This window comes from Adiantum capillus-veneris, chromosome 4 (genome assembly GCF_014529385.1).
Source record: "Adiantum capillus-veneris isolate H3 chromosome 4, ASM1452938v2, whole genome shotgun sequence".
NCBI classification, from domain to species: domain Eukaryota; kingdom Viridiplantae; phylum Streptophyta; class Polypodiopsida; order Polypodiales; family Pteridaceae; genus Adiantum; species Adiantum capillus-veneris.
In genome coordinates, this window is record NC_140934.1 from 176,510,891 (window position 1) to 176,521,443 (window position 10,553).

Sequence of the window (10,553 nt, forward strand, 5' to 3'; positions counted from 1 at the left end):
TTTCATTCTCCATGTATTTCCAAATCGCTAGTGGAGAATGTTTTGACCTACACTAAGGTTTGCTAATAGAAATTGTCCTTACATTGTTCACCAAAGACGTCGTCTTATTAGATTCTTTACCAAAGATGCGCGCTAAGTTACACAAAAATTGATGTGAAATTTTTTGTGATGTCACTGAGTTAGTTGCCTTGGGCGATCATTTCAATCAAATTAAGGGCCACCACTGACCTTTGAAACATAATCATGGATCTCATGGCCAGTAAACGCTGTGCTCGTCTCAAATATTTTGCTTTATTAAATGCAAAAGGAAAACCAAAATCTCTTTACAAATAGCTCAGCCTTTCAAGGTTTGATGCTTAAGTATTTTGTTTGAGGGTAAAAAACAAGAAGGTTATAGAAAAGGCCCCCCATACAATCATCAATGGGCTTGCAATTTTAAAAGGTTAGATAGATCTAGTCAATTCAGTTCAATGGTGAAGAAAGGAGGAGGAGAGGTCATATGGTCCGAGCCCAGTTGGCCTCACTTCCTACTCTGTGCATCACATCTTTGTCTTTGTGCGACATGTCTACCTTAAAGGCAGCGCCAAGCGCCTGCCCTTGGCTATCCACACGCGGGACTGGCTTTAGCTTTTGAAGTGGGTGCTCATAGCTCTTTAGCCCCACATTGCTAGAGAAATAGCAACCTGCATTAACATTTAGCCAAGATAAGCACATCAATAGCAAAAGCAGCACAGAATAAAGATGTAAGACACTATTAACAAGCATACCAGCAGGAAAAGGTGCAAAAGATTTTCCACAGCCAGCCTTGAGAACCTCCGGAGTGTCCGAGAAAGCAAGAGACTTGTCTGCCGCTGTGCCCCAATAGAAGGGGATCTTACACTCGCAGTCCTGCAAGTAAAATACAGCTCAATCCAGTCTCAAACATTGCACTTTCAACAGAATTTGACCAAGCCCTTGGTTGTGCAGATCTATACCTGTGCAACAAAGACTACACGGTTGCTTGTATCATAGAGAACAAAGACAAAGTGCCCAACTAGTGCTGCCACAACCTTGTCAGCCGGGAATGGACCCCGATCACGCAAGGTTTTATATGCCTGGATGATGAGCAGGACCTCATTCACATTCTTTGCAAGCCCATATTCTTGTCGTAATGCTGTAAGATTCTCCAAATTTCCTTGAAACATGCAGAAGATTCCATCTATTGCGGCGAAGGACCTGAGTAAATGCAAACCCAAAATGCTGTCAAGATCTCTGAATTCCCTTACAACACGCAAACTATATTCACAAAGGATGTGATCATGTGTAAGCGCAGAGCAAAATATATTCCTAAAAAAACGCAGGCTCTAATGCATCTGACATTGGGGAGCATGAAATCTTCAAAAAAAAAAAGAGAAGCATAAAGATGAAGCCTACCTGGGCCGCAACAGAGCTTGCTTGTGATGAGTATAAGCCATCCCACCGACATTGCCAAGAGTCATCTGAATGGCATTGGGCACCTCCTTCACAAATGCGTCCAAGATCTGAGAGCCCGACTTTCTGTTGTCTTCAACTGCCTGCGTGCTGCAAGGGCTGCACAATTCCTGTGGGCCGTTTGCAACTGCACTTCCGAAAATGGCCAACATGTTTGCGGCAGACCTCGTGAGTGGGCGAGCAAGCGTGCGTGTAGAATCCTGCAAAATACGCAGAGCAAGAGGTTGAAGATCTCACTATGGCACAGAGAGAGAGAGAGAGAGAGAGAGAGAGAGAGAGAGAAGCTTCTCGTCTGCTCACCTGGCTAGAGAATGCGTGAGCAAATGAAACGCAACGAGTGCAGAGATCGGGAGCAAGAGCCAAGAAACGAAGCTGTGTGTTTGCAAAATGATGGTGGAAAGCCTCTCTATATATCTGGACTTTTGGGGGCCCCTTTGGACAAGTCCCGACTCCTGAGTCACAAGTGGATGAGGAGGATTTGTGGATGTGGATGCTGACCTGGCCCCCCTCTTTATTTACGTGTTTATAATGTGAGTCGTGCAATTCAGGGCCGGCCAATGGTACATTTCATTTCGCTGAAGGTAGAGAAGATGTCACAGACTCAGAAGAACTTCTATTGTCGTCCCTAGGGATTCCAAGAGACCACAAAGATCTATCAGATGAGTCTTGAACTCAAGACCTATTCCTCCAGAGTAGTGCTCGTGAAAAATTGTTTATCTAACTTGCCACCAATCCTTCTATGGTTTTTCAAAGAGGATTTTTTTTTGAAATTGTACAATTTTCATCGCAAAATTACACTATTTTCCTCAAAGTTTAGGCAGAATTTGTCCTTTTTCTCTTGCTCCTAGCTAGCACTATTGAACTTTCAAGCGGCACAGGTATAAGCTGAGACCCAAACACCACTCCATAGGGGACTTGGATAATCAATTCACACTTGGGTGATAGAAGGTTCACGTCGTAGAAACAATCCCAAGAGGCCTCAAATATCTACTCGATAAGTCTTACACTCAAGGCCTTTTATTTTGTGTGTGTGTGTGTGTGTGTGTATGTGTGTGTGTGTGAGAGAGAGAGAGAGAGAGAGAGAGAGAGAGAGATTTCATTATCGTCCTCGAAGGTCAAATATGACTTACAGGCCCAAAAGAAAATATCATGTGGGGTGTGTATCCAATAAGCGACTCTCAATGCTCAAGAGTTGTGGAAATGTTAAGCATTGAGCGTCACAACTAAGTGTTCAAATTGTGGTTGGAAGTGGAAATGGTGCAGGGAGAACTCATGGCTGAAAATGTGGGGAAAACGAGCTCTAATGTGATCAAAAGGTGAGCACTTGATACTCAGACTTGTGAACTTGTTTGGGGGCATAAAGTGCGCAGTCGCGATGAGACTCCTCAACGGCGCCCCAAGGCTCTATCTCCCGTCATAGAGAAAGAGGTGAATGGAGGCAATAGTGTGCTCGAGCATGTAGGACCGTGTGCAGTTCTTGCCCTCAGAGAAGAAGATGGTTTTATAGTTGGGGGCAACATATGTAGAGTAGTGCATGAAGTGTGAATCCTCGAATTTCTTTTAAGCTTTGATACATTGGCTTTGAAAGAAAGCCTCATCCACTTTGGAGTTTATTAATTCATCATGAAGCAAGTGTCATGTATCCCATCGTCCAAATCACTTCTTCATGTCTTGCATCCATTTGACATTTAATATTTTGATTTTGTGTGTCATTTGGGGGCTTTTTGACTTGCTTCCAGTGCAATTCTTTGAAGGCAATGAGAAGGATTTGCTACATCTTGACCATGTACTCCATGGCCATCTCCATATTTATAACCTCCATGGAAAGAGATCCAAACTCAAGAAGTAAGAGCATGTATGGGGTTTGTCTCTTGACTTGAACAATTTCATAGCAATTCTCTTTTGGAAACTGTCATAATAATCAATATCTAATTCTCCTAAATGATTTTCTCGTGTTAAACTGATCATTTAATGTGGGGAAGTGCCAGGGGAGAAAAAGCTAGAATATTGGTTAAGCTAGCAGACCGGCCACAGTAGGGATCCAAAGGAGGGAAAATAGGGATCCAAAGGGGGGGCCATCTGCAAAAGAGCCATGTGCAACAATGGGCTAAAAAGACCCTAAGGTTCAGCCCATTAAGACTTCCAAAATGCTAAGGTTCCAAAATTCAAAGGTTGTGTCCAAAGGTCAACCCTAGGGAAAATTGGATGCTTTGTGTGTGACCAAAAAGTCTTTTCAAATCCGCACATAGGAGGGGGCGAGCCTTGGGAGTAGGGGATGAGAGAGAAAGTCACACACACACACACACACACACAGGCTCCCTTTACACAAAGGGAATTAGGGACACATATCAGCTCCCTAGCCTAGATGCCCACAAGGTGTGCCCAATTGCTATTGGATGGCCTTGGAGGTGGACCAATGAGAATTAGGCTAGAGTAAATCTAGTTTAACTAAAAACACTTAATAAAAGAACCAATGAAAATTAAGTCTCCTAGATGACTATTGGACAGTCTCCCAAGGGGTCCAATGAGCATTCAGCAGCCCAATGGCTTGCCTGATTCCTATTGGCCAGGAGGCAAAGGGGTCCAATGAGAGTTTAATTGAATTATTAATTAACCTAAAGCTCTCACAAAAGGGGAAAGGGGGACACATGTCAGAACGCTATCACTTATGCTGCTTAATAATCATTGGCTTGACTTGGGGAGGGCCAATGAGGGTTGAGCAAGAGCAAATAGCAAGAGGGCTCGCCCAAGAGAGAGAGGGGGCTGATTTTTGCAAGGCATTATCACACACACACTCACACAATCTCATGTGTGAAGAAAGAGAAGACTATCTCTTCCCAAGCTTTAATGGAGAGCTCATCACCTACTCCAAGCTTGTGAGATAGAAGCCTACATCGACACACCCTTGGCATGTGGATGCAAATCCAACCAAGATCCAAGCTTCAATGCATGCTCATCTCCTCTACCAAGCTAATTACTAAGCTAAGCTATGCTAATATGAGTGATTATGTGAGGAGATGTACATCTTTCTCGTAAGATACTCCTTCTTCCTCTCAATCTACTCTCATACCCTGCTAGCTCTCACCATCTTCGAAGGTGCGTGAGGTCTTGGGTCTGAGACCGGGGATAATTTAAGTTGTGTTTGCTAAGTGTTTTGCTTAGTGCATGAAGTTTTCATCTTCATTGCACTAGCTAGTCTTGAAGGAACACAAAGAATTGTAATGTACAATGTCTCTCTTGATGGGAGAAACCATAATACAAAGCCTTTTGGAGGGGGGACTGGCTCCATGCAAATCCGGTCCTCAACTGTTGTCAATAGCTTAATTTCTCTCTCTTTTGAAAGTATTGTTCATGCTATCTAACTAGGTGTTATGCTTTTTGTTGCTCTCTCCACCCAAGCACTCTTGTAATTCTCATTAGGAATCTATTCTAATGAAATACCCACTATGTTCATGCTAATTTCCGCTGCACACAAGTTTCTAGGCCATTAAAAGTTACAGAAACTCTCAATCTTTTCCAAGTACACACACATAGATAAGGGATGGATCATGAGCACATACCCCATGTAGCCTTCTATTTGTCCATGGCTTTCAGCACATCCTTTCGATCATAAGCCATGGATTTTAATCTCTTCGCTCATGCAGCCACTTCCCATTTTTGTAACTTTGTGAAATGTTGCAAAAGATTGCATGGAAGACAAAGGGGTTTTGAATGCTCCATATGTAGTAATAGCCAAAGTTGCAAACTCTTATTGCCTTGTACTCTGCAGGCTTTGGCACGATATGTTATCTCCTCTTCATTTTGTGGATAGTCCGGAATCATTCCCATCCTCTAAAACATCAGAGTGTATCAAATTGAAGCTTCATCATTCACTCTGAAAGTGTTTTTGGTCGAATATTACAAGCCACCAAGTGAGACTAAGCTTCTTCATGCCTCTCTATTGTAGCCTAGGGATTATCTCTCTAAACATTTTTTAGTTACATGCGAGATGTGCCAGTAGATGGAATTAATCCCACCCAATCCGTTTTTACACTTTCGCTACGACAGAAGATACTTTGTCAAGGACATTCTTTGAGCTGCGTATGTGCACTCAAGGTGCTTCATATGTTGGAGATGATGATATCTTTTGTACTAGATAGGCATGGCCTAGCTATCAAGCAACTTGTTCATGTGATAAAATGAATCTATATGAGAGCCTTAGGGCAAGTAGTCTCTTGTTTCCATTACAGTTTTGTGGACTTCCAACCACACATTCAAGATTGAGCTATGATTGTTAGCCACATCTCTAAGGTATATGCAAGGCATAGTTAAGGAAATCCTCATACCACTCGTTTCTTTGAGGTATTGAGAATCTTTCTCTTCTTCAATAGGATGGTTTGATTGTTTTAATGATCCAATTGTGAATAAGAATCCAACTTGAGAGGATTTACTATTTAGTCTATAGAAGCGGATGTGTCTATATAAGAAGCATTTCTTGGGTATGACCTAGCTTGTGAATGACAAATCACTCGATAAGTGTTAATGGTCCCTTGATTGACCCTTCACATTTGTGCTTTCAAGAAAAGAAATTTTAAACTCTTGAGTGGCAAAAGTTCATTTCATTTTACCAATCTGCATAGAATCACTACTAGTAGCACGGAAGACTATGAATGTCCATATCTACTTGTTGGTTTAAGTAGTATTCTTTTGGAATCCAACAAAGCATTTTAGGTTTCCCATACAAGACCAAGGGTTCTTGGACAAGATTTTTGTCAGTTTGTGCAATAGTGTTGCACAACTTTTGATACTGGCATCCTTTTTCTAGATTATGTGTCGTAAATAAGTCCCTAAGTGCTCACTTGATCTGTATATTAGACCGCTTCAAGCATGCAATATCGGGAACAATTTCTGTGGCCAAAAATGTCAGATATCTAGTAAGACTTGCTAATGTAACAAGTAATGTAAACAACATTAAAGGATGGTTATTTTTGTTTTTTAGGTTGTAATTTTGTATACCTATTAGGTACATAGCAAGGCCATTTCATGTCAATGAAAATGTTTTGTGTTTTGTACCTAGATGTGGTTTATGCTCATATTCTATTATGGCTACTTAGTAATTGTTTCGTATAGCCTATTATGAATTGCTACAGTTCATGGTGGGAAGTGTTTAGTTTCTTTCAAATGAGCTATTTACACATCTATCCCCTCAAGTTTCATGTATGCTATGAGCATAAATCAAGCCATGAACATTGACAAACACAAAACACTCCAATCATGGAAATACATGCGCATATAAGTTTTTGCTAATGCATGCACACTATGTGTTATGGGCCCTAGTGTTAGCAAAGGTGTATCTATAATGGTATGCAAACTCGCACATTTGATATCTTGTGAAGCTTTTTAGTCACACCAACTACAATATATTATCCATAGAGATAACCTCCCATTTACCATTGGGAATCTTCATAGGATGTATGTATGCAATGGTTGGAAACACAAAGTCTTAGTACTGCAAATCATCCAAAGAAGGATGGGTAGATTGAACAAGTTAACTAGGTTCTAAAGGATGTGCTACGAGCATATGCTAGCAAGAAGAAATCTGATTGGGAAGATTATCTTCCTATTTTGGAACTTTCTTATAATAGTACAAAGCATATTACTATTTGGTTTAGTCCCTTCATGTTTATGTATGGTTTTCAACATAGGTCACAAACTATGGTGGGGTTGGCTATTGAGAAAATTCAACAAGTCAAGGAATTGATCTAAGATCATATGGATATGCTAAAAGTTGCTTATTGAAATGCTTGACAAGCACAAGATAGATACACGAAGTATGCTAATGAGAAACATTGACAAGTCACTTTTGTAGATCTAGTGATCCATGAGTGCAAGGGAAGGGAAGGAGAGAAGCGGAAGGAGATGAGAGCACAGACAATATTTGGTGGAGCTTGTGAGAAGATACCTTCTCACTCTCCTTATTTTCTATATAACCAAACAATGTAAAGTAAATGGGCGGACGCCCGGCCACGAGGCCTAAAATTCAACAATCTCCCAATTGAAGGCCAACGTGGCCCAAGTGGCTAAAGAATGCAAGGGCTATTATGTACAACTGTACAAATGTGAAGCATGCATGTAGCTCACCCTACGCCCATTATCTCTATGCAATGTGCGAACCACTCTGACGCTAAGCTCTTTGTTAGAGCATCCGCTGGGTTTTCATCCGTGTGAACTTTTACTAACTCAATGTGTTTGCTAGCCAAAATATCCCGTACCACATGATAACTAACCTCTATGTGTTTTGACTTGGAGTGAAACACTCGGTTCTTTGCTAACATGATCTCACTCTGACTGTAGCAATGTAGCATTGGAGTGTGGTGTATACCAAAGTCTCCCACTAGACGAGATAGCCACACAGCTTCCTTACTAGAACTAGAAACTGCAACATACTCTGCCTCAGTGATGGAAGTCGAAGTGCAATTTTGAATACATGATCTCCAAGAAACTACCGCTCTAGCGAACAAGAAAACATAATGTGACGTGGATCGCCTAGTGTCCACACAACCCGCATAATCCGAATTAGTGTATCCAACTATGGATGTATCATTGTTCCCTAAGTGTAAGCACTTGCTAGTTGAACCCTTGATGTACCTCAAGATGTGCTTCACTGCTTGCTTTTTGTTTGGATTTGGCATAGACTCTGCTGATCACTCCCACTACATATGCAATGTTTGGATGTGTGCTAACCATGGCGAACATGAGACTGCCAACTACGAAAGAATACGACACCTTTGCCATCTCTACCTTTTTAGCATTTGATTTGGGACAATTAAGTTTTCTGTATGCATCCATTGGGGTACTCAATGCTTTCCTCCTTGCACATTAAAACATTGCAATACCTTGTGGACATACTCTTCTTGTGATTTGCCTTGTTTCAAACAAGCTACATAGAGACATTACTATGTAAGTTGGACTTGAGGATTGCAAACCTCCCGCTACAATGGAAACATGTTTGAAATTGAGTCTTCATGATGCTATTGATTGTGTCGATGTTACTCGTTGATCGATCTAAGATTGTTGTTGGATGCCTTGTTTATGTATAGCCCAAGGTCTAAGCATTGGTAGGATCTTAAGAGGATCTTTCGCTACTTGAGTGGCACTTTACATTTTGGGTTTTTTAATCCCAAAGGGAAATCATTGTTGCCATATTTACATGCTTTTTTGAACTCAAATTGGGCTAGTTGTTATGACACACGAGTGTAGTGGTTTTTTTTTCACGGTCGATAGTTCATGCATATCATGGTCGAGCAAGAAGTAATCTACTGTGGCCACTTCCCGTTGTGAAGCTAAGTACATGGAAGTCTTCATAGCAATGGTTGAGTGTGTATGACTTAGACGCCTTATATGGCTAATTTCGGTGTTGGGTAGGACACTACCAACATCATATTCATTGATAGTCAGAGCGCATTGGCAATTGAGAGAAACCCAATTTTTCATGCTCACACAAAGCACATTGGGGTGCATTATCACTATGTCAGAGAGAGACTCTTAGCAGGAGAGATCAACTTGGCTTATGTGCTAACACAAGACAGCCTTGCAGATCTTTCACGTTTGAAGCTTTTCACAAAGCTTTGGGCTTGCTTCTCTTTGTGGATTGATCATGTCCTTGGGGCATGGCACTTTCCTATACATTATGGGCCAGCTCTTGTTCACCACTTCACTCCCGGGGGGGGAGTTGTTACCATATATGTGGTAGTGATGTGTGCAAATACACTTAGGAGTATCATGGAATTTTTTCAGTAGGAGGTTTTTTCCCCCGTTCATTGTATATACGCCCATCATTCTAGGGTTAACTTTTCTTTCTATTGTGCACTAAGCAATACACTCTCTATTGTGTGCCTTGAGCTTCTTCATCTTCTCCAAGCTATGTTTGTTTCCCTACAACCCTAATTCCAACAGTTTTCTTGGAAGTGCAATGTCAAGGGTGCTCTATCACGTCCATGAGGATGTGCTAGTACCATGTGTACTACTAGTTTATGTTTAATCTTTCAACAATTCTCATGCAAGGTGATACGCTATGATTTCTGAGTGTAATCCCTTGGAAAACATTCATACCAAGATTCATTCTCACTCCATCAGGACACTACAAGTGTTCAATTTCAATTATAGTGTAATCAACAATGTGTGCACAAAATTGTCAAGCATATGCAACCATGTTGTATTAAAATCATCATCTTCAATAAGTATCAGACATAGAGTCAAATGAGGTACTCGTAATGGTTGATGGATTAGTAATAGAGGGTCTTTGACTCAAAGCATCAACTACAACATTTTCTTTACCAAGTTGTATTGAATGTTGAGTTGAAAACTTTGAATGAAGGTATCATTTATTAAGGGTCTAGATAATCAATACTTGACGCTTTGTTGATCAATTTTGATTATCAAATCAACACCCATTAAATAATGTTTTCAAATATTCAAAGCATGTACTACAATAGTCAATTCTTTTTCATATGTACTAAAATTTGAATCAAAAGGTTTAAATTTACAACTCTAAAATGCAAGTGAATGGTTATCTTGCATAAGAACTACACCGATACCTTTTTCACTAGCATCATAAAGACAACAAAGAATGGTCTATTAAAATCATGCAATTGTAGCATAAAGACATTAGTTAAAGCATTCTTGAGTGTAGTGAATGAGCTTCCTTGTAAATCAATCCATACATAAGGAGCGTTTTTCTTTAACAGGAGAGTCAAATGATGAGATTTATAAGCAAAATTACGACGAACAAACTTTCTGTAATAACTACAAAGACATGAAAGAACGTAGTTTTTAAGGTTTAGACCATGACTAGATAGATTCAACTTTCTTTGGGTCTACATGAATTCCCTTTCTCAATACAATGTATCCCTAATATCAAATTTTAGGTTGGAAAAACGAACTTTTTTTGGGATTCGAAGACAAGTGGTTTTGGGATTTGAAGACAAGTGGTTTTGTGAAAGAAGATCAAATACACATATTAAATGTTCTTTATGTTCTTGCTCAAAATTATTGAACACTAGAATATCATCAAAGAAGAAAATGACAAAATCTTGATGGTCAAT

At 40.3% G+C, this 10,553-nt stretch overlaps 1 protein-coding gene across 1 annotated transcript; it reads right to left on the minus strand.

Moving 5' to 3' along the window:
- Nucleotides 1-272: 272 nt before the first annotated feature.
- LOC147460403 (stem-specific protein TSJT1-like) lies at nucleotides 273-1,898 on the minus strand. The gene is made up of 5 exons (XM_086511483.1): nucleotides 1,771-1,898; nucleotides 1,414-1,670; nucleotides 975-1,215; nucleotides 768-888; nucleotides 273-683 (listed from the first exon to the last, which is right to left on the minus strand). The coding sequence occupies exons 2-5, from the start codon at nucleotides 1,620-1,622 to the stop codon at nucleotides 496-498; spliced, it is 759 nt and encodes a 252-aa protein (XP_086367609.1). The 5' UTR covers nucleotides 1,623-1,670; nucleotides 1,771-1,898; the 3' UTR covers nucleotides 273-495.
- Nucleotides 1,899-10,553: the final 8,655 nt, after the last annotated feature.

What these genes read in the sequence shown, in the direction of transcription:
- LOC147460403 (XM_086511483.1), bottom strand. Translation starts at nt 1,622, where the DNA reads ATGTTGGCCATTTTCGGAAGTGCAGTTGCAAACGGCCCACAGGAATTG. An exon ending in GTGTAGTCTTTGTTGCACAG is followed by an intron (nt 889 to 974) that starts GTATAGATCTGC and finishes TTTTACTTGCAG; the next exon opens with GACTGCGAGTGTAAGATCCC. An exon ending in TTTTGCACCTTTTCCTGCTG is followed by an intron (nt 684 to 767) that starts GTATGCTTGTTA and finishes ATGTTAATGCAG; the next exon opens with GTTGCTATTTCTCTAGCAAT.